Here is a 21,607-nt window from a genome sequence, read left to right on the forward strand (position 1 = left end):
AGACGTGATAATACCTGTACGCGCATCCGTAGCTGCCGAGTGTCGGCCGCATAAACGAATAAACAAGTGAGGGGCATGTCTTCAATGGCAAGAGTAGCCGCGCGCACTATATATTAGAGTGCAGAGACTCCACGATCGGCACGTAACGGCAGGCACCGAGAAATCGGATTGGTGGTGCTGGAAAAGCCCTAGGAAAAGGGCCGTCTCGTCCTGTTCACGAGTTGCATGGATGCTTTTTTCAGTAAGCTTTTCCCCGCGCACGTGGAAATAATCAATATGGGGACCCCGCATCGGCGCATATGCACGGCGGGTCCTTGCTTTTACAGTGCGTTGGGCTCACGAGATGTTCCGTTCACGAGACAGTTGTAAGCTGCCAAAGTCAACGGTGATGGATGCACTGAAACAACCCCGATTGAAAGTGACTGTATTGCCGTGAATTAACGGATGACTTGTACAGGTCGTAGCTTCCTCATTTTATCTTCGCGAATCACATCAGACAAACAGACATGTGCTCCATGATGTAAGTGAGGAAATGGGATATTGGCGGTAAGTGAGACATTTTGGCTCAGGTGCCGACACGAAGTCGCACTCGACGCCACAAACTGCCACCGAAGCCCACCTCTTAGCTTGCCCATCCAGGAGGACAGAGCCCACTATCGCCGCATCATTTCCGCTTTTAGTTGTTCCTCTTAGCTTGCCCATCCAGGAGGACAGAGCCCACTATCGCCGCATCATTTCCGCTTTTAGTTGTTCGCCGAGAAGATGGCGCCTCTCTCCAGGTACGATAGATACGATATAGGCTCATTAAGATGCCTTCGCAGGCTTCACTGTCGGCCCGTCTTGACCCCACTGACATTTGTCTCTGAATAGACGGGTCCAAGACTCAAATCCTCTATATAAGTCTCATGAGGGCGCTCTTCATTCAGCTCCCTCTTCATCGCCGATCCCACTTCGCTTCTTCCATAATCCCTTCACCATCAAGTTCATCATGTTTGGACTTGGCCCTGCCCTCTTGGTGAGCCTTCTGGCCTTCCAGAATGCACTCGCATTACCTGGCACTAGCCGTGCCCATATCGAGAAGCGTGATCTCAATTCCTGGATCACGACTCAAAGCCCTTATTCCTTGACGAGACTGCTCTGTAATATCGGTGCAGACGGATGCGCCGCTTCGGGTGCTGCGTCCGGAGCAGTCGTTGCTTCCCCGAGCAAAAGCTCGCCAGATTGTGACTATTTCCAAACCACCTCCCTGATGAACCTCTCTAACGAAATCTAGATTGGTATACCTGGTCACGGGATTCAGCTCTTGTCTTCAAATACCTCGTGGATAGGCTCGGGAATTCATACGATGCAAGCCTGCAGACTAAGATTCAGAATTATATTATCTCCCAGGCCAATCTCCAGGGTGTCACGAACCCGTCGGGCTCGCTCGATACCGGGGCTGGGCTTGGAGAGCCAAAGTTCAATGTTGATCTCACTGCCTTTACAGGAGCCTGGGGCCGTCCGCAACGCGATGGCCCAGCCCTTAGAGCTGAGGTTCTGATCGGCTATGGAAACTGGCTGGTCGACAATGGTTATTCTGCTACTGCAGTGTCTTCAATCTGGCCAGTCCTTGTCAACGACCTTGCCTATGTTGTCCAATACTGGTAAGGGTGACTTCCATCATCAAAGCCTTGTTCTATGCTAATCATCCATAGGAACCAGGGTGGATTTGACTTGTGGGAAGAGGTGAATGGAAACTCCTTCTTCACCACAGCCTCCCAGCACCGTGCTCTTGTAGAGGGTATTGCATTCGCAGCTAGAATCGGCAAGACCTGCAACAACTGCGCCACTGTTGCACCACAGATCCTTTGCTACCAGCAATATTACTGGACTTCCAACGGCAACTACATTATTTCTAACATCAATGTCAACAACGGGCGCACTGGAAAGGATGCTAACTCCATCCTGACCTCAATCCACAGCTTCGACCCCGCAGGTGGTTGTGATGCTGCCACGTTCCAGCCGTACGTTTTGAAGATCTGAAGAGTACAAAGCTGTCGCTAACGTTTTCTAGATGTTCTGACCGTGCTCTTGCAAACCACAAGGCCGTCACCGACTCGTTCAGATCCGTATACTCCATCAACTCTGGAATCGCCCAAGGAGCTGCAGTTTCAGTTGGCCGCTACTCGGAGGATACTTACTACAATGGAAACCCTTGGTACCTGGCCACCTTCGCCGCCGCAGAGCAGCTTTACGACGCTCTCTACCAATGGAACGCCGTCGGAGCTATCGCCATCACTGACGTGTCTTTGGCCTTCTTCAAGGACCTTTATTCCTCGGCAGCAACCGGAACATATCAGAAGGGCAGCACCCAATACACCGCAATCGTCGCAGCCGTAAAGACCTACGCCGATGGTTACATGACCAAGGCACAGGCATACACACCTTCAAGCGGAGCCCTCGCCGAGCAATATGACCGCTCGAGCGGATCGCCCCTCTCCGCCGCCGACCTTACATGGTCATATGCTGCATTCCTGAGCGCAAGCGACCGCCGCGCTGGTATCGTCCCTGCCTCCTGGGGCTCGATCAACGGCAACACGGTTCCCTCTGGCACCTGTGGAAACTCCGCATACACCGGGTCTTACTCCAAGGCCTCGGTCTCATTCCCCGCTAACCAGACTCCTGGGACAGCCGTGCCAACCTCCACGGCCACAGGAACGGCTACGGGAACTACATCCGCGCCGGCTTCTACTTCTACTTCATGCGTGGTTCCTGCCACGGTCGCGGTCACATTCAACGAAGTGGTAACCACCGTCGTCGGCCAGACCGTCAAGATCGTCGGATCCATCTCGCAACTCGGCAGCTGGAACACCGCTAACGCTATCGCCCTGTCTGCCAGTGGATATACGAGCAGCAACCACCTCTGGAGCATCGCGCTTAACTTGCCATCTGGAACGACGTTCCAGTACAAGTTCATCAACGTTGCGTCGAATGGTGCGGTGACGTGGGAGTCGGATCCTAATCGCCAGTATACGGTGCCAGCTACGTGTGATACGACGGCTACTGTTGCTAGTAGCTGGAAGTGAGCGGAAATCATGAGGCGGAGATGGATGCGCGAGTCTGGGGGTTGCTTTTGATTGTGAGAGCGAATAGCGAAAATAAACAAAGTCGGGCGGATTAAGCGGGGTGGTTATTATATATAAGGGGCGAGTTCGTTTACTCTGTACATAGAATACCTATTAGTTATCAAATGCATGCGAGGAATTTCATCTCTTAATCTGCGGTTCTCACATTGCTTGTTCCTGGTTCCTGGCAGCGGCTTATAAGTTATCACAGCCTCGTCGCGTTGACATCCACAAGGCTGACACCCATCACAGCCTCGCCACCCAACCCCCACCTTGCCATCAACATACAGCCATACAGACAGTTCCACCACAAGATCTCCCCATAAATCTGCCATCTATACAAACCCCCACAATGTCCCATCACTGCCATGATGAACACGATGGCCACGGCCACTCCCACGGCGACGACGGCGCCCACGACCACAGCGACGACATCACCCCCGCGATCCAGCACTCGCTATACCAACACATCGACTTCGACGCCATCACGACGCTGAATGAGGCTGTTGCTGGGTCTGGGGCGGCGGTGGTGAAGAAGACGTGGGCGGAGCGGTTGGAGGATGTGCCGGAGGTGGGGAGTGATGCTGATGAGCAGCTTTTGATGCATATTCCGTGAGTCGTCCTCCCCTCGCCAGACACCCCGGCGGCCCCTCCACAAACCCCCCCCCGAACAGTTCTTGGGTGGGCGCGGCTGTTACTGGTGGTGGAATTTAGCAGGAGCTGATCTGACTGAACCGCGTGGCAGGTTTACGGGCCAAATCAAGCTTCACTCGATACTAATCCGCACCTCTCTCTCCCCTTCCGCCCCCCGCACACTCAAACTCTTCATAAACCGCACCGACATCGACTTCGACCTCGCCACCCAACTCCCCCCCACGCAAACCCTGCACCTCTCCCAAACCTCCGAGATCCAAGATATCCCCATCAAGCGCGCCTTATTCGGTAAAGTGCAGAGCTTGACGCTGTTTTTTGAGGATAGTTTTGGGGAGGGGGACGAGGAGGTTAGTAGGGTGGGTTATGTGGGGTTTAGGGGGGAGTGGATGAGGTTGGGGGGGGCGCCGGAGGGGGTGCTTTATGAGGCTGCGGCGAATCCGAGGGATCATAAGGTTAAGGGGGTGGGGGCGTTGGGGATGGGGAGTCGGTTGGGGGGGTGAGGGGGAGGGGAAGGAGGGGTGATGAGATAGGGTTTGGGGAGGAGGGTTATAACTGAAGATGCCATGGGATGAAAAGGGGATAGGATGGGAATCGAATTGGTCGTTGGTATGATTCAAGGTAACTCTGGACAGAAGTTACAGTACTCGTTTTGAGTTGCGAGACTTGGGAGAAGCGGCAGGGCCACAGCTGGGTTGTGAAAGCTATCATTATTAGTAGTAACTATGATTACTGAGGCATATGCAGATATAATGCAAACCTCCTAACTTAGAGCTGTTCAGGTACTCTTGAGAAGTTAAACTACCATGCCTTATCCCACAAAATAGGATTAAAAAGAACGAACACTTAAATCCCAAAGACACCTGTATACCACACCCTCCCATCTCGTCTCGTACAACTCCACCCCGCGTTATGCATATCATATGTATATGCAAGGTGGACCCCCTACTCCCACATCTCTCACAGCCCAACCCACCCAGGTAATGAGTCATATATCACCTCCACAACCCGACCCATCGACTACAAGAACCCACACAAGCAGTCTCCTCCCATCAAATCAAAGCAATTTGGCGCAGCGGAAGCGCGCCGGGCTCATAACCCGGAGGTCGCATGATCGAAACATGCAATTGCTAATTCTTTTGTGGTTTTTTTTGTCTTTTTGTTTTTATTTTTTATTTTTATTTCGGCAGTACTGTATTTTTTGGAGGGGTGGGTTTGCCGAGGGGTAAAAGTGCGAGGCTGAGGGGGAAGGCTGAGGGTGGTTTTTTTTGGGTGGTGATGATGCTCGCTTAGGGCTAGCGATGGGATTTTTATATGGAAGATGAAGGTGGGTGATCTGGGGAGCCTGGTTTACGCCATATGTGTTTTATATGGCGCAGTAGCAGTAGGGTAGCCAGAACCGAGTGAGGCATGCAGAGTGAGGGATGAGGGATATTCTAAAAAACCCCTTTCAAAGTCTGCGGGATTATCACAGCCAGCCACACACATCTGCTGCCTGGCCTGGTGCGGCTGTTTTGTCAACCTCAGCCTTGCATGAGCCGATGGATAGCCGCATCATATACATATATACGGTAAGCGATGCCTTGGACAGTGGGAGGAAGATTGCCCCGGAATATGGGGGAAGAAGGGGTATGTTGTATGAGGCGGTGGATGCCGTGGCTTGCATGGAGTGGAGGAAGGGGCGTTTTTTTCTGGAGGGAGGGTGAGGTTGAGTGTGGGGAGTACGGTGGTAGTGGTAGTGGTGGTGGTGGTATGTGGTGAGGGGAGGGAGGGGGTTCGGGTAGCGGCGTATTGACAGCTACTTTGGCGACCGAGTCATGGTATGGCGTAATGTGGCTAGTAAATAGAGTCTATGCCTTCACTCACTTCATCTAGTATGGTGCCTGTTACTTCACCATATAATAACAATTTCCTCACTCATACCTCTCTCTTCTCTCTATTTTCCTGTTGTCGCCGTTTTTTACCTCACATGAAGACATATAATACTCGGCTCCAGACCGTTATCGATAAGAAACCACCCACAGTGAAAAAGCCGGACGTGCCCGCGCATCCATCCATCCCCACCAAATCCGTTTTTTTACACAAAAACAGTACGTACTCCATGCACAAATATACCATCTTAGTACTAACTTTACTCCAGTATCCAGTCCTTTGTGAGTCCAGAATTCTCTGCCTGGTCCTAAATGTCCTAAATCCCACTTTAATATCCCACTCCAGCTCCTACTTGCTCCTCTTTGCTCCATCCTTCTAAGCCCTTTGAGCCTTCTAAACCCTCTAAGCCCTCTAAGCCCCCCTCAATCCTGTACACAGCTCACAAAGAGGACCAGGGCCATCAAGCCGAACTCCCCACACCCGCTCTAGAGTATTCTACCCACTACCACCGCTTTTACCAGCCTTTTACAGCCTTTACCAGCCTTTACCACCCTTTACCAAATACCTCCAAAAGTACCCTACCACCCAATTCACTACTATAAGGTACTTAACACCCACAATTGCCCACTGCCAAATTAGCCTTGCCCACCACCCTCAATCGTCATCCCCCCATCAATCAACCACCCACCACCACACATCCACCTTAACTACCAACAACCTGACCTAACCTCGTTCCCCCCCTTCCACCACCACCACCCCCTCCTCTTCCCGCATTCACGAAATTCCTCACTTTCAAACTCGCGTGCCTGTGCAAATTCATATTTATTTGTTAAAACCCTCAACCACATCTCGACACTTTCGTGAAATCCTCATGAATATTGACTTCTAGCCCACCATCCAACCCTATCGACCCTCCCACCTCGCCCACCGCCGACCCCGCACCTCCAATAGACACATTGCGATAATTTTCTCACCAACCCTTCTCTCAACCACTACGACTACGCGCTTGCCTGTCTGAATATCAGTGGTGTTGCAAAGTGCTCAGAATATCAGTTCGCCATGGGCCAGACTCTCTCAGAGCCGGTTGTTGAAAAGGTGTGTGGTGTTTCTTTCTGCCTGTTATTTGGGGGCTGTGTGGTGTGGGTGGACGTGTCGAACTTTTCGGGTTGGCGACAACAATGGCCTTTCGTGACGAAATACGGTGTATATCATTGCAGTGGATGGGGATATACTATTTCCGCGTGTCGAGGCTGGGTTTGTGGTTGTTTGGGAATGCAGAGAGACGTGCGGGTTTACCAACGGATGTTTGTGCTGACTCTTCCCTTTCTCACAGCACTCGTCCAGCGGCGGTGATGAGCGACTGATATACGGAATCTCATGTATGCAAGGATGGCGTATCAGCATGGAAGATGCGCATGCCACGATTCTTGATCTACAGTCCCAGTCCGACAAGCCCAGGCAAGACGCGCCCGCAGATGAACGGCTCTCGTTCTTCGGAGTATACGACGGACACGGCGGAGCAAAGGTGGCCTTGTTCGCAGGTGACAATGTGCATCAGATCATCGCGAAGCAGGAGGCGTTCAAGAGAGGCGATATCGAGCAGGCGCTGAAGGATGGGTTTTTGGCGACGGACCGTGCGATTCTGAATGGTTAGCTTTGCTGCGCGCTGTAGACGTCATTCATCTTTGCTGACGTTCTAGATCCACAATACGAGGATGAGGTCTCTGGTTGCACGGCTACGGTCGCAATCATCTCGGGAAAGAAGATCTACGTGGTAAGTTGTGGAGCGTATCTCGTGCCATTGTACGTGCTAATTGAGACAGGGTAACGCTGGAGACTCAAGAACCGTGCTGGGAGTAAAGGGACGCGCAAAGCCGCTCTCCTTTGACCACAAGCCGCAAAACGAAGGTATATATACTGCGGAACTCATGAAAGAGACCCAATCTAATGCGATATAACAGGCGAGAAGGCCCGTATCACGGCCGCTGGTGGCTTTGTTGATTTCGGAAGAGTCAACGGCAACCTGGCGCTCTCTCGTGCTCTTGGTGACTTTGAGTTCAAGAAGTCACATCAACTGGCGCCCGAGCAACAGATTGTCACCGCATACCCCGACGTAACGATCCATGACATCTCCGAGGACGATGAGTTTGTGGTTGTTGCCTGTGATGGTGAGATTGGAGGCACATGAGACGTGGATTCTGGATTCTGCTAACACTGAAAAGGTATCTGGGATTGCCAGTCTTCGCAGGCTGTTGTCGAGTTTGTGAGGCGTGGAATTGCCGCCAAGCAGGACCTCGAGAAGATCTGTGAGAACATGATGGACAACTGCCTGGCCTCCAACTCGGAGACCGGCGGCGTTGGTTGTGACAACATGACCATGGCAGTCGTTGGTATCCTCAACGGGCAGACCAAGGAGGAGTGGTACGAGAAGATCGCACAGCGAGTTGCCAACGGGGAAGGCCCATGCGCCCCTGTTGAATATGGTCAGGACGGTTCATTATTCCCGGAGTTATTCTTCACTAATGCGTGGACAGCTGAGTTCCGCGGCCCCGGCGTTCACCACAACTTCGACGACAGCGACAGCGGGTACGACATGGACATGGACCAGCGGTCGAGAAACGTCGTCGCTGGCGGTAAGAAGGGGCGCATCATCCTCCTCGGCGACGGGACCGAGATCCTCACGGGCCCCGAGGACGCGGAGATGATCGACAACGAGGAGGAGGAGGAGGACCTCGCGAGCCAGGCACAGCCCGTCAAGGGCGAGGAGCACGACCACGTGCCGCTGCCGACGAGCGCCGCGATCCCGGACAAGATTACGAGGCCGATCGTCGACGTGAAGGAGAAGATACAGAATGTGGTCAAGGGAGAGGCGAAGAGCGAGTAATCGGGGGAATAGATTAATCTGCCATATATTTGGCCCTCGTGCGCGCGCGGCAGGGAGGTGGAAGGAGGAGTGCAGGTGTAGTGGGCGTAATCGTGCATTGCTGTGCTGCTGTGGTGGAGCTGGAGCTGGGGCGATCTATCCCGGGAGGGAGGGCGCGGGAGGGATAGGGCTGGCTTGGCTGGGGAGGGGAGAGGATGTGGAGAGGGGGGACGGGGCGGCCACCAAGGCCATTTTGGGCAGACGATGATGAGATGATGCAGCGAGCGTTCTGTGGCTGCTGCTACTGCTGCGGCAGGCACATCTACGGAGGGCACTGACGAGCTGACGAGCTGAAAACACTTTTTTATTTCTTGCTTGTCTGTCTCCCCAGTGCGGAGTTTCCTTTTTGTCTCGGGTGCGAATCATACCAGCGCGTTCTTGTTGTCCGATGGGGTCCTGTTCGATTGCGCATACATGCTGCTGTCCGTCTAGGGAGGGGGGTGGTATAGACTTAAGACTCTAGTTTTCGAAAGCATTTTTTGTATTTTCTGAAGAGTGATTGATTGAGGGGGGGTTGATTTGATGTCTGGTGTGGTTTAATGCCTTGAGAGGTGAAACTGTTGAAGTATCCCAGGCGTCTGGGTTGGTGGTACAAGGTAATTCGCCATCCCAGTGTGCTCAGTAAGTAATCCAGTGAAAACCATCCGTATACGAAAACATAAAGAACTGTACCGCGTCACAATTATAAATGAAATGAGGAAAAAGGAAATTATGATATTATCCAAAAAAGCAAACCCCAGCAAACCAACTTCCACACTTCGCGCTGTGGCGGTCTTTCACCCGTCCGTTGTGGCTGGTGTCTGTCGTCCCAGGTCCTCTAGCTTGCATTGAAATGACGAGCTCGCGCTTGCTTGCGAAAGGTGGAGTGGGGGTCCGGGGCACGAAACTTGGCCAGGGAACGCGAAACAAGCGAAATATATTTAAGCGGTCGGGAGACCACCGTGGTCGGTCAGCTAGGAATGACATAGCTCCGTCTGTCGACAACTCTCTCCTCCATTTTCCCAATTCGTCAGACGCTACTTTAATTATCTCGACCTGATCGCGTTTTATAGAGAGTGGATTTGTTCTTGAGCGTTCCGATTGATCTTCTGCGCGATACTAATAAGGATCTGCGACAACGGCGAGCTTGTCCACCTACCCGAAAATAAAAGGAGGTCTACTGGGAGCTCAATCAAGGAAGTTGTAGGCTCAACACACCAGCCTTCGCAATTGAATTCTACGAAGCTACTATCTCTACAATCCCATTCAACACCGGGCCAAAACTCTTCGCGTCCCCTAACTTCCACCCAACCACCACACACACAAAATGTCCTCCGCATCATCCCTCAACTCCGCCCCCCCCGCCGCCGCCGCCCCAGCCGGAAAACGCAAGCGCGACGCGCCCATCACCCTTCAACCCTCCTCTCGCGACGCCTCGGGCGAAGAAACCACCGCGCCGCCACTGAACCAGCATCACAAGAAAGGCGGGCCGGGAGGACTCGCGATCGAGACCCAGCGGAAGCGTCAGCGGTCCGGATTGGCGACGGAGAGGTCGGTGGGTAGTGCAGACGAGGAGGAGGATGAGGAGAGCAGCAGTAGTGTTGGGCTGGGAGGGGATGCGATGGCGGCGCCGCCGGTGGGGAGGTTGACGGATCCGGTGGGGTATAAGACGAATGCGCCGCCTGAGGGGAGGGCGGTGAGGGTTTATGCTGATGGGGTGTTTGATCTTTTTCATCTGGGGTGAGTTTGGTGGCTTCTTTCTTCGTGATGGTGGGGTTGAGGTGTGTGTGCTGACTGGGGATAATAGACATATGCGCCAGCTCGAACAGGCGAAGAAGGCTTTCCCGGAGGTATACCTGATTGTTGGGGTGACGGGGGATAAGGAGACGCACAAGCGTAAGGGCTTGACTGTGTTGTCTGGACAGGAACGCGCGGAGACGGTGCGTCACTGTAAGTGGGTGGATGAGGTGATTGATAATTGCCCGTGGATTGTCACACCGGCGTTCTTGGAGGAGCACCAGATCGACTATGTCGCGCACGATGACCTGCCATATGGAGCGGACGAGGGCGATGATATCTACAAGCCGATCAAGGAGGCGGGCAAGTTCCTCGTCACCCAGCGCACGGAGGGCGTTAGCACCACTGGGATTATCACGAAGTAAGCAACCCCCCCCCCAATTTCCCCCCACACACCCCGCTCATAACTAACCCCCCCTTCCCAGGGTCGTCCGCGACTACGAGAAATACATCGCGCGCCAATTCAAGCGCGGCACCTCGCGCCAGGAACTCAACGTCTCATGGCTCAAGAAGAACGAGCTGGACCTCAAGCGCCACGTGGGCGAGATCCGCGACTCCATCCGCAATAACTGGACCTCGACGGGCCAGGAGCTGGGGAAGGAGCTACAGCGCTTCTGGCAGCCTAGTCGGCCTGCTAGTCCGATGCGGGGGCTGAGCGGGGGGGCGGAGGGGGGTGCGGTGGGGAGTCCGAGGGCGTTGGGACATCTTAGGGAGAGGTTGGAGTTGCCGGGGGGGTGGGGAAATGGGAATGGAGGGGATTTTGCGACGGGGTATAGTTTGGGACTTATTGGGGGGGTGAGGTCGTGGGTATGTGTTCTCTCCCTCTTGGGTTTATGGGTCGAGGAATCATGGATAAGGGCTAATGGGAGTAGATGACACGCAGCCGCTCGTCGAACAGGAACAGTCGCCAGGGAAGCGATGATAGCGATGCCGATGACAGTGATGAGAAATCCCCCAACGATGAGAAGTCGCCTACGAGGGGCCGCACGGGAAAGGCGGACACGACCGCGAGCACAAGCCGTGATGAGGAGACTGCACAAGCATGAATAGTTCCAGATCCTTAATAGGCTTTTACGCTGCTGGATCGAGTGGGGTGGGTAGTAGATAGAAAGGTTTTGCTCGTGGCAAGCGACCGTGTGTGTCTGGGAAATGTTGTTCTCTTCGAATCAGCTGCCGCGTAGCTGTGTGTTCAAACCAAGTTATTATTTTATTTCTCGTGGGTTTTTTTCTTGGCGCAATGGGAAAGCAGGGAGAGCGGTAGATAAAAATATTATAAAATGGCTGGATCGGATATATATGGCTTGTATTGTAGAAAAGTGGTGGGCGAGCAATGCTGATTCTGAAGGGGCCGAGGCTTCACGATGTTTTATCAAATTTCTTGGCTGTCTCTGGGCTCCTCTATGATGTCTTTGGCCGGCTGTCTTCCCCACGCTTGGTCTAGAGATGCAAGTGCTAAAGACTCGAGGCCTGTAAAGCGATCATCTTCATCCTCAAGCAGAAAGTTTTCAGAGATCCATTTCCCGTGTTGAGCACTCCCCGCACCTGTGCGGAGGCGGCTGTGGGTAAGTGGGGCAATAGCATCATTTACCCCTCCTTATAAAGGTTTCAAAGATACGAGAAGCGCCCTCTTATCCTAACTCCAACCTCTATCATCAGAGTAGCTCTGCAAACATTACCAAGTAAACCTCATTATCTCATATTTTAAACCATAACCACCCACCATGTCCGCAAAAACCACCATCAAAGTCCCCCACCTCGGCGGCATCGACGTAGGTTACCGCCTCTCCAACAACAGCGTCGACGCCACAAAACCCACCGTCGTCCTAATCAACTCCATGTGCACGACCTCCTCCCTCTACAACGAGCAATTCAACAGCAAGTCCCTCACCGATGCCGTGAACCTCCTCGCCATTGAGCCGCTAGGCCACGGCGCTACTACCTCAGCCACAGAGCACTTCACGTATTGGGACACGGCGACTATGGCGTTGCAGGCTATGGAGGCGTTGGGGGTGGAGAAGGCTTTTGCGCTGGGGACTAGTCAGGGGGGGTGGATGGTTGTTAGGATGGCGTTGTTGGCGCCTGAGAAGGTATGTCTTCCCTGCGGTATTCTAAGAGCAAGAGTGTACTAACTACCACCAAGATCCTCGGTCTCCTCCCCCTCGGAACATCCATGGACTACGAATCCGCATCCTCGCGCGAGAAGGGTTGCTGGGACCCTAAGACCAACCTCCTCCCCTTCTACCTGAAGTGGTCCGTCCCCAACCCCGACTTCGTAGTCGACGCCGTCTGGTGCGGTATGGTAGGCAGCCTCGGCTTTTCCGGGACCGTCAGCGCGGAGACGCTGGCGTTCTGGGATGAGACGGTGAGGGAGGTGTATAGTGGGGAGGAGGGGAGGAAGAGGTTGAGGATGGCGGTGATTTGTCTTCTAGAGAGGGATGGGTTGTTGTTGAGGTTGAGGGATGTGAAGTGCCCTGTGTACTGGTTGCATGTGAGTATTTTCTTGCTGGGTTGAGATGGGTGGGAGGCGATGTGCTGATATGGGGATAGGGACCTGAGGATCCGGTGTTTAGCAAGACTATTCCGGAGGAGCAGATTAAGCTCTTTACGTCGTCGCCGGAGGCGACGCTGACGATTGTTGAGGGTGCGGGACATTATCTTAATGCTACGAGTCCCAAGGAGACAGAGGAGGCTATTTTGAAGATGGTCAGCAAGTACGCTTAAATGTCATCATGGAGGGCTAAAGGATTCTTGTGGTTCTGGGGCCAGGAGTCAATATATAGGATTGGGCCTCAGGGGATGAATACTATGGATTGGAGCTTCCCCTTGATTTCTGTACATATCAATCACAGTACTGCATTTCATGTCTACTCCAACTAAAGTTGAAATGCATTGCCACCAGTGCTATATCGCATCATTTGCTTAAAATGCGCCCAATGGTCTTTATTGGCCTTCATAGCTAGAGACCCGATGATAGAGATCGGATTTGGCGGGGATATTAGCGCGGCGCGGACCGCAGGACCAGCCATTTATTATTGAACCCTAGAGCGACCCCGCACCCCTTTCCTGCAGTATGCTACATACGGGAATACTCGAGCTATAGATACATATACTCATAATGAGTCTTATCGCGCTACGGAGCATGTCCCACAATTATTTATGGGTGTCCCTTTAACTGTACACCAAAGAATAAATATGAGACCCAAAGCCTCGAAAGTCAGATGTTTTGCCTGCAACAACTTTGGAGTTTCATAAGGCTTCACTGAGAAGAAAGAAAAATAGCCTTCATCAATCGCTCATTCACGCCATTACGAAATCAATTCGAGGCCATATACCTTCAGACCTACTCCAACCACACACAATGGATTCTCCCAACTACCCACTGCCATCAGGGCTCCATCCCATCCCGCCCCATCTACTCGACTTACGCCCAGACTCCGAGGTTGACCATGATCTCCTACACCCCAAACCCGTCTCAGACGAGAAGAACGTCTGGTTTTTCTGGCACTCCGGCTACACGCAGATGCACCCCTACACCCAGCGAAACATCCGCGCCTGGCACCGGCGTTTCTCCAAGCAAGGCTGGACCATTCGCGTTCTCGATAGGCTATCCCCTTACCCTTTAAATGTGGCGAACTTCCTCGATATCTCAGACCCGGATACTTTCCCCCGTGCCTTTGTGGATGGCACTATTGGCGGAGACTATGCGCCGCAGCATACATCTGACCTCGTTCGCTGGCCGCTCCTGCTGAAGTATGGCGGAGTATATGCGGATGTGGGGCTGATGCAGATTGGGGACTTGGATAGGATGTGGCGTGAGACGGTCGGCAATCCGGCTTCGCCGTTTGAGGTGTTGTCGTATAATATGGGAGGCGTAGAGGGGCGAGGTCTGACGAATTATTTCCTGGCGTGTCTCCCTAATAATCCGCTGTTTGAGCGATGCCATAAACTGTTCCAGGCTTTATGGGCTGAGGACGGCGGGAAAACGAGCACCGACGGGATGCACAGCAGCCCATTGTTAAAGGGTCTGCCGATGATGGGAGGTTCATTTACGATTGAGGAGGAGGATAAAAAGATTGGACCGGAGGAGGTGAGCAAGATGTTGACGGATTATATCATTCAGGGGCAGGCTATGACAATGGTCATGGGCCTTGTTGACGACGAGGACGGCTGGAATGGACCTAAGTACGTTGCTGAGCACGTATATGCCATCGACTACATGGTGGGTTCGCAACTCATCAACGAGATCACAGGATGGGATGGGCGGAAGGCGTTCGATCTGATGTCGCTGTCGCTTCCCAAAGAAGGTGAGACTGAGAGCGCGGAACAAAAACAGGCAAGAGAAATAGTCGAGGCTTGCCTAGGGAAGAGTTTTGGGTTTAAGCTAGCTCATGGGTTGATTTTGAGAGTTTTCAAAGAGACTTTGGGGTCGTTATGGAGGAAGCACGAAGGGTCAGACGATATCCCCGGGACGTATGCGCATTGGTTCAGGCACGGGACTACGTATTGGAACCAAGATGGACTACCGCCAAGGTTGGAATTTGAGGTCATTGAGCCGTTTAAAAGTGGCCCATTGCTGAGAGAGGTGTAAATAGTGAGTTTTTGAAGGTGTAACGTGGACTTTATTTGGTTAGCTTCGAGAAGTAAATTTATATACTGATATTGGTAAGTTTACCAAGCAAACCCGCATATGTGACCTCATCCAGATCCTATCAAATTGTGAATATCCTTTTTCTGGCCTTTCTCCGCGGATATAATAATCATGGTGCAGTTATGGTTCAGTAATCAGAATAGAGTTGCAACTTAACAACTAGTCTGGCCCCTAATTACTCAACTATCGTGGCCTTAATCCAACCACAGGCGAGAGCAATACGTCAAAATTTATCACCTGAGCTTCTATAGGGCGCAACCACCTCACACAAAGCATTGGGGATGACGGATTATTCAGAAAGGATGGAACCGCGCATATAAAGTTTCCTGCGTCCCTCATTCTTCATTCATTACCTTTGTCGATTAAATTCATTCCATTACAAGACTGTCTCGAAAGCATTGTCACAAAATGCCAAGTTCCAAGGGAAAGATCTTGGTTATAGGTGGCACAGGTGCTCAAGGAGTACCGGTAGTAAAATGTATTACACTACTTCACTTCCATTGCTGTTGCTGACCCTTTCAGCTTTTGCGTCAGGTTCGAAATATGCCGTACGCGTTCTCACCCGAGATGCCTCATCTTCGTCTGCTTCTGAGTTGGCAGTAATACCTGGAGTGGAGATATTCGAGGGTGACTCCTATGATGAAGCCACCCTTCGCAAGGCGTTTGTTGGCATTGATTACGCCTTTGTGAACACAAATGGCTTTGCCATTGGAGAAAAGGCGGAGATCTACTGGGGCATCCGCATGTACGAGCTTGCCCGAGAATTTGGCCTGAAGCATTTTATTTATGCCGGTCTCGAGTATGCTTCGAAACTCGGGAACTTTGACCCAAAATATAGATGCGGCCATCTCGATGGGAAAGCCAAAGTTACAGACTACCTCTCCGCACAGCCGACAACCCCGATGGCGTGGTCAGTCTTGACCTCTTGTTTGTACATGGAAGGGCTCTCAGAGGTGCTTGCCCCTCACCCTGATCCGAATAACCCTGGTACGCTCATCTTCGCAGCCCCTCTTGGGACTGCGAAGTGCCCTCTCATATATCTCAAAGATTATGGAGACTATGCCCGCTGGATGCTCGATACACCTGCTCGGAGCAACGGGTTGGTGTTGCACGTTGCTACAGAGGACATCTCCTGGAAGGATTTGACTGCTGCCTTCACAGAAGTGACGGGTATAAAGTCAGTTTACAAGGACATCACCTTGGACGAATATTTCAAGCTTGGAGTATTTGAAGACCCAGAGGCGAAGGTTGGGCATTCGGTTACCCGCAATGATCCTACGTTATTCACTATCCGCGAGAACTACTCGGGGTTCTGGAATACGTGGAAAGATGAATTGACTAAGAGGGACTACAAACTTTTGGATGAGATTTTGCCCACAAGAGTGAAATCTGTGAAGGAATGGATGAAGAAGACAGAGTATAAGGGGAAGTCAGCACCAGTTCTGAAAGACTATCGTGATGGTGCTCGTACGAGAGGCGTTCGTCAGTAAAAAAAATGGAGCAGGCGGAACGTTGTCTAGGTATCATAAGCAGCATTTCCCACGAAGAGATATAATCAGGGTGCAGTTAAGTTTTAGTAATCAGAATAGAGTTACAACTCAAAACTAGTGTGATGAGGTGAACAGGTGATATTTAGGGTAATGGTCCTGAAATCTATATTTCTACGTATTTACAAGCAAACGTCATGTCATGCCACCTACATACTGCACAAAATGATATAAGAGAACTGGAAGCAGCATCTCCCCTGAGAGTGCAAGAAGCAATTGATCATCAAAAATGCCGCCTGGAAATACTAAGCCGAGTCCACGGATAGCGATTATCGGCGTTTGCCAGGTCGGCGCCGCTGCTGCCAACGCGCTCATCCTCGGCTCCGTCGCGACCGAGCTGGTCCTAGTTGATGTTAAAGTTGACCTGAGAGACAGCCAGGTCCGCGATCTCTCCGATGTGACCTACAGCCGCAACAGCGCTACGAGCGTGCGAGCCGGCACGCACCAAGAGGCAGGGCAGTGCGACATTGTTGTCATTACCGCAGGGTCAAAGTATTCTTTAGGTAATAGATCAAGTTGATATCCTGGGGGCGCGAGCTTATGTGATTTGTCAGGTCAACCTAGCATCGACCACATGTACCGGAACATTGCGACTATTCGGAGTGCAATCAAAGCAATGAAGCCATTTAGATCAGACACCATCTTACTCGTCGTGGCGAACCCTGTCGATCTTCTCACGTCCCTTGCTCAAGAGCTCTCCGGACTTCCGGCATGTCAAGTTTTGGGCTCAGGCACCTTCCTGGACTCGGTGCGTCTTCGTGGGCTGTTGGCAGCCCAAGCTGGAGTACGTGCATAGAATTCCTACGTCCCCGTCCAAACGTCCTGATTAAGATAGGTCGCAGCCAATTCAATAGACCTCTACGTATTAGGTGTGCATGGCGATTCTCAAGTTGTTGCATGGTCGACTGCAACTATTGCTGGTGTTCGAGTCGAGAAATACCTCTTGCCTAGCATTTTCAACCATGCCGACCTTGAGAATGATTGCAAATACAGATCGCAGAGCGTTATCCAGGTTAAAGGGGCGACACCCTTTGGAACCGGCGCTGTTGTGTCTAGCATGTGTTCTTCTATTCTCTTGGACAAGCGGAATGTTCGTCCCGTTAGCCATTTCCAAAAGGAGTTCGGTTGCTGTTTCAGCTTGCCTGTGGTCCTTGGGAGGAAAGAGATCATAAAGACCATTCAGATGCCGCTGAATGGCGACGAGAATGCTGATATAGCCAAGTCGGCGATGACGCTGAAAGGCATGATTGAGCGGATCAAAGAGGATCAGCAGGCTTAAAGGAAGTTACCAAACGGAACCTACTGGTACCAAGTGGCTAGCTACAATGCAAGTCCATTCAGTGCTAACATCGCTGGCGGTGTAGGAAATGGGCGCATTCTAGTTCCCCAATACTTACAAGGATAAAATTAAAAAATAAATGTATATTAGATACGGTAGGGGTGGCCCCCTACCCTGTGTCAAAATCAAAGGAGACAAAACTCTGGGGTAATGGTAACATAGTCGTATATTGAGCTATATATAACCTTTTTGCAACATTATCCAACTACAAGCAACTATATTTCAATACTCCGTGTTGGTGTAAATCAGCTGCAGCAACCTGTGGACTGGCACAAGAGAATGCACCCCAATCTCTGGATGCTGCAGTCGTGGCCAGGAGCGCAGGGCATATCTAGTAACTATTAGATTTCCGTAGATTTTGTTTCCACGCCCCCATTCCTGTACAGGGCTAGACATAACGCTTACCATTGTAGCAGTATGCATGGCAAGCTGAGCAGCCTGAGTAGGCGCACTTCCGCGCCTCTAGTGTAGAACCGACGGCCGCGGCGCTCTTTGCCTCGACGGGGGAGGCAAGTACGACGCTGGAGAAAATAGCCGAGACAGCGACGAGGATGGTGATTAGCTTCATGGTGGCTTTATTCGAGTTTGATATTGACTGGTTTGGTTGTTGGCTGTTGAGGTAGATGAATGCAAGTGTGTTTGTCCGTTGGAAAGAAGTGCGAGCACGCCATCATTTATAGACCATATACGCCATAAAACTCCCCAATTCAAAAGAGTCTCTTCTGCGTAAGTGAGAGGCCATATCGTAAGTTGCCTTTTTTGAAGAAGCAATTCGGGAAACAACCTCTCCGTGAATTAAAAAGAGTCAGTTACGGGAGAGCGTAGTTATAAGGATCGTACTAATAAGCATAACTTTATATTACGGGTGGCTTGCGTCTATAAATTCCACCAATAATCCAAGACGAGGCGGCGCCTCATGTAACATAAATGTTTATACCATGGTACTGTTGTCAAATCAACGTAAGAGCACCGCGAAATTAATACGAAGCATTGCTCGACCTCACCCTATCTACCCTGCTCCCTCGCCTCCTTCCTCTGCTCACCGTCGCATTACTCTAAGATTACTCTAAGATTATCATTTAACCTACAATAAATCCAGATCCTATGCTAAATCCATTGACATGATTCGGGCAGAAAGCAAGTGAGTTGAAAACCTTCCTCTCTGTAGCTGTGTCGCATTGCAATTACCTACTGCAAGAAGCGGAGTTTGGATTTAATTGTCTGGAAGAAGATGACAAGGTGAGTCTGCTGATGGAATACAGCAGCGATTACTCGTGAGCTATTACTGACACCATCCGCATATCACACTCGACTAGCACAACGAACTGCGATTGAGCCGCTTACTCAGAGTCATAATTCTCCGTCCATTGAAAACGGATAAGACTGGTTCTATCTCATTAAATTACAACGCATAGCTATGGCATAGCTATGCTATAGATAGCTAGTGAGCTGCCAAACATCGCCCACCGTCGTTTGGCTCAGGCAGCCTGTGCCTAGGAATTAACCCCGCGGCGCAGTTTAGCATCTGTTAAGATAACTAACTACACGCTTCAAGGCCGAAGTCATAACTTCGTTGTGCCATGTGTGGGTTAGACGTGCTGGTTTAACATGGCCCAAGAGCAGCTGTAGTATCAAATTAGCAACAGCACAAATACGACATTTGATCTTTAAAAATAGAATGCACTTACCAATCGAGCAGCTGCTATCAGTCAGCGATCCACTGAGAAAGCAGGATCCGCCATCGTAGTGTAGCTGATCCCAAGTGCTGCGGACAATGTTAGCCATCTTAGCCACATGCTTGGCATAATTCTCACGCACCAGTTTCCATTGACACACTCGCCCTTCTTGTAGCATGAGAAGGCGTGCTTTGAACCGGCATCCACCTTCTTTGCAACAGGATAGTCGGTGCCGGGCCCAGTGCGACAATTTGCAGTGGTTCCAGCGCTTATGTTGATGACCTTACATGATATAGCTTTAATTACTTGGCACTGCTCGGTGGAGGATTCTGCGGCAGGCACGGCCAAGATGGTGGCAGGGAGGAGGAGGAGGGCAGCGGTGATAGAAAACTTCATTATGGCGACGCTAAAACTTCAAAAATAACAATGCGATGTCGAAGACGATCAACCTAATTATCTGAAGATGCTCCCTTTATATGTGGTAACATAGCCCCGTTGGCTTGGCCCGTCTGTGGTTTACATTAGTGTCAGCACGGCACAATTGTTCACCCGTAACTCAGGTCCAGACCAACTAGCTTCAACCAACACGATTAGGCTAATATTTCTTAGGAAAGAGGATACGTTAGTGGGCTTCATGGAAAACCATTTCAGGGGAGCTGAAATTAATGCACATAAAAATAGCTAACATTCCACGCTATACTTCTTGGCATGATTGAGCCTACTCCCAAGTAGTACTTAAGCTTGTGAAAAGAAGAGTGAAGTCGATGTCAAATCTCTTGAATGATTGCATGTGGTGGGATTTCTCGTATCGTGGTAATAACTGCCATCTGGATGGTGGAGCAGGGACTAGTAGAGCGCCATGATCGGGATCCCCGCTATACCCCATATAATTTGCAACTTAAAAGTTAATATCGACATCTAACAATTTAGAGATATGCGTTTCGCTCTTAACTTAATAGGTGATCAAATTGAATATCGTTTCTAATATCCGAGCCTTGAATGACTCCCTTGGTTTGTGGCTGTGACTGACGGTGACTCACTCCATCCATATCACCAAAACCATTCTTCGCGATAGCCTTCGCTGATTAACAAACAACACCACATTGCCCATTGACAACATGCATTCCGCCAAAGCTACAGCCAGCAGTATGACGTAGAAAGCTCTTTCCGTTAATCTAAAGAACCCATATGGATTAAATCCCAAGAAAGAAAATGCACCAAAACCACCAAACCCCAAAGGCAAGGCCACACCTCCATCTCGCGACGCCCAAAATGACCCCGACTCAATGTTCAAGGGCGGCTTCCTTGCCGACGTGTACAGCAAGAATCCCGTGAGATCAGATGGCATGGGAAGAGTCGTCACACGCTTTCCGCCTGAACCCAATGGCTTCCTCCATCTGGGGCATACCAAAGCGATTATGATTAATTTTGGATTCGCCAGGTTCCACGGCGGCGATTGCTACCTGCGCTTTGATGATACGAATCCGACGGAAAAAGAAGAAAAGTATTTCATAACTATAGAAGAGATGATTAACTGGCTGGGATTTAAACCGGTGAAAGTTACCCATTCCAGCGATAACTTTGACCGCCTTTATGAGCTTGCAGAGGAGCTCATTAACAAGAACGGTGCCTATGTCTGCCATTGCACCAGTAAGATTTAGATATTTATGAGACCTCTGATCGTGGCCGGTGTCTAACATTTCCTACAGAAGAAGAGGTTGTAGCCCAACGCGGTGGCGGCAAAGGCAAGGCTAGATACGCCTGCCCTCACCGAGGCCGACCCAATTCCGAATCCCTGGCCGAATTCCGAGCAATGCGTGACGGGAAATACGCACCACGCAAGGCAGTCCTCCGCATGAAACAAAATCTAGAAGACAATAATCCTCAGATGTGGGATTTGACGGCTTATCGTGTCCTTGACGAGAAGCACAAGCATCACCGGATGGGGAACAAGTGGAGGATTATCCCACCTACGATTTCACGCACTGCCTATGCGATACCTTCGAGGGGGTAACACACTCGCTTTGCAACACGGAATTTGAGCTTTCTCGGGTTTCGTATGAATGGCTAT

At 51.1% G+C, this 21,607-nt stretch overlaps 11 protein-coding genes and 1 non-coding gene across 12 annotated transcripts; 10 read left to right on the forward strand and 2 right to left on the reverse strand.

Annotated features, from left to right (window-relative positions):
* Positions 1-378: 378 nt before the first annotated feature.
* Positions 379-3,241, forward strand: VE01_04144 (uncharacterized protein). The gene is made up of 5 exons (XM_018273621.2): positions 379-779; positions 871-1,223; positions 1,274-1,643; positions 1,695-2,003; positions 2,054-3,241. The coding sequence occupies exons 1-5, from the start codon at positions 763-765 to the stop codon at positions 3,063-3,065; spliced, it is 2,061 nt and encodes a 686-aa protein (XP_018130514.2). The 5' UTR covers positions 379-762; the 3' UTR covers positions 3,066-3,241.
* Positions 3,242-3,399: 158 nt separating this feature from the next.
* VE01_04145 (uncharacterized protein) lies at positions 3,400-4,258 on the forward strand (the record flags this gene model as incomplete). Its single annotated transcript, XM_018273622.2, has 2 exons — positions 3,400-3,716; positions 3,850-4,258. The coding sequence occupies exons 1-2, from the start codon at positions 3,457-3,459 to the stop codon at positions 4,256-4,258; spliced, it is 669 nt and encodes a 222-aa protein (XP_018130515.1). The 5' UTR covers positions 3,400-3,456.
* A 557-nt stretch (positions 4,259-4,815) lies between these two features.
* VE01_04146 lies at positions 4,816-4,888 on the forward strand (the record flags this gene model as incomplete). Its single annotated transcript has 1 exon — positions 4,816-4,888. It is a non-coding gene; the product is annotated as a tRNA-Met (tRNA).
* Positions 4,889-6,079: 1,191 nt separating this feature from the next.
* Positions 6,080-8,993, forward strand: PTC2 (protein phosphatase 2C 3). Its single transcript, XM_059463593.1, has 7 exons — positions 6,080-6,722; positions 6,961-7,276; positions 7,328-7,401; positions 7,451-7,535; positions 7,589-7,795; positions 7,850-8,110; positions 8,162-8,993. The coding sequence occupies exons 1-7, from the start codon at positions 6,687-6,689 to the stop codon at positions 8,509-8,511; spliced, it is 1,329 nt and encodes a 442-aa protein (XP_059319714.1). The 5' UTR covers positions 6,080-6,686; the 3' UTR covers positions 8,512-8,993.
* A 517-nt stretch (positions 8,994-9,510) lies between these two features.
* On the forward strand, positions 9,511-11,677 carry VE01_04148 (uncharacterized protein). Its single transcript, XM_018273624.2, has 4 exons — positions 9,511-10,269; positions 10,337-10,687; positions 10,752-11,133; positions 11,199-11,677. Exons 1-4 carry the CDS (start codon positions 9,857-9,859, stop codon positions 11,370-11,372), a joined length of 1,320 nt encoding a protein of 439 aa, XP_018130521.1. The 5' UTR covers positions 9,511-9,856; the 3' UTR covers positions 11,373-11,677.
* On the forward strand, positions 11,678-13,224 carry VE01_04149 (uncharacterized protein). Its single transcript, XM_018273625.2, has 3 exons — positions 11,678-12,413; positions 12,467-12,814; positions 12,874-13,224. Exons 1-3 carry the CDS (start codon positions 12,048-12,050, stop codon positions 13,045-13,047), a joined length of 888 nt encoding a protein of 295 aa, XP_018130522.1. The 5' UTR covers positions 11,678-12,047; the 3' UTR covers positions 13,048-13,224.
* A 185-nt stretch (positions 13,225-13,409) lies between these two features.
* On the forward strand, positions 13,410-14,964 carry VE01_04150 (uncharacterized protein). The gene has a single exon (XM_018273626.2). It carries the CDS (start codon positions 13,685-13,687, stop codon positions 14,912-14,914), a length of 1,230 nt encoding a protein of 409 aa, XP_018130433.1. The 5' UTR covers positions 13,410-13,684; the 3' UTR covers positions 14,915-14,964.
* A 418-nt stretch (positions 14,965-15,382) lies between these two features.
* On the forward strand, positions 15,383-16,471 carry VE01_04151 (uncharacterized protein; the record flags this gene model as incomplete). Its single annotated transcript, XM_018273627.2, has 2 exons — positions 15,383-15,452; positions 15,497-16,471. 2 exons carry the CDS (start codon positions 15,383-15,385, stop codon positions 16,462-16,464), a joined length of 1,038 nt encoding a protein of 345 aa, XP_018130432.1. The 3' UTR covers positions 16,465-16,471.
* Positions 16,472-16,750: 279 nt separating this feature from the next.
* On the forward strand, positions 16,751-17,800 carry VE01_04152 (uncharacterized protein; the record flags this gene model as incomplete). The annotated part of the gene is made up of 3 exons (XM_018273628.1): positions 16,751-17,024; positions 17,076-17,305; positions 17,357-17,800. The coding sequence occupies 3 exons, from the start codon at positions 16,751-16,753 to the stop codon at positions 17,798-17,800; spliced, it is 948 nt and encodes a 315-aa protein (XP_018130431.1).
* Positions 17,801-18,045: 245 nt separating this feature from the next.
* VE01_04153 (uncharacterized protein) lies at positions 18,046-18,693 on the reverse strand. The gene is made up of 2 exons (XM_018273629.2): positions 18,266-18,693; positions 18,046-18,191 (listed from the first exon to the last, which is right to left on the reverse strand). Exons 1-2 carry the CDS (start codon positions 18,426-18,428, stop codon positions 18,106-18,108), a joined length of 249 nt encoding a protein of 82 aa, XP_018130430.1. The 5' UTR covers positions 18,429-18,693; the 3' UTR covers positions 18,046-18,105.
* A 770-nt stretch (positions 18,694-19,463) lies between these two features.
* On the reverse strand, positions 19,464-19,932 carry VE01_04154 (uncharacterized protein; the record flags this gene model as incomplete). Its single annotated transcript, XM_018273630.1, has 3 exons — positions 19,464-19,483; positions 19,549-19,625; positions 19,679-19,932. 3 exons carry the CDS (start codon positions 19,930-19,932, stop codon positions 19,464-19,466), a joined length of 351 nt encoding a protein of 116 aa, XP_018130436.1.
* An 890-nt stretch (positions 19,933-20,822) lies between these two features.
* VE01_04155 (uncharacterized protein) lies at positions 20,823-21,550 on the forward strand (the record flags this gene model as incomplete). The annotated part of the gene is made up of 2 exons (XM_018273631.1): positions 20,823-21,186; positions 21,246-21,550. The coding sequence occupies 2 exons, from the start codon at positions 20,823-20,825 to the stop codon at positions 21,548-21,550; spliced, it is 669 nt and encodes a 222-aa protein (XP_018130435.1).
* Positions 21,551-21,607: the final 57 nt, after the last annotated feature.

Source organism: Pseudogymnoascus verrucosus (genome assembly GCF_001662655.1).
Source record: "Pseudogymnoascus verrucosus strain UAMH 10579 unplaced genomic scaffold scaffold_21, whole genome shotgun sequence".
Classification (NCBI taxonomy): domain Eukaryota; kingdom Fungi; phylum Ascomycota; class Leotiomycetes; order Thelebolales; family Thelebolaceae; genus Pseudogymnoascus; species Pseudogymnoascus verrucosus.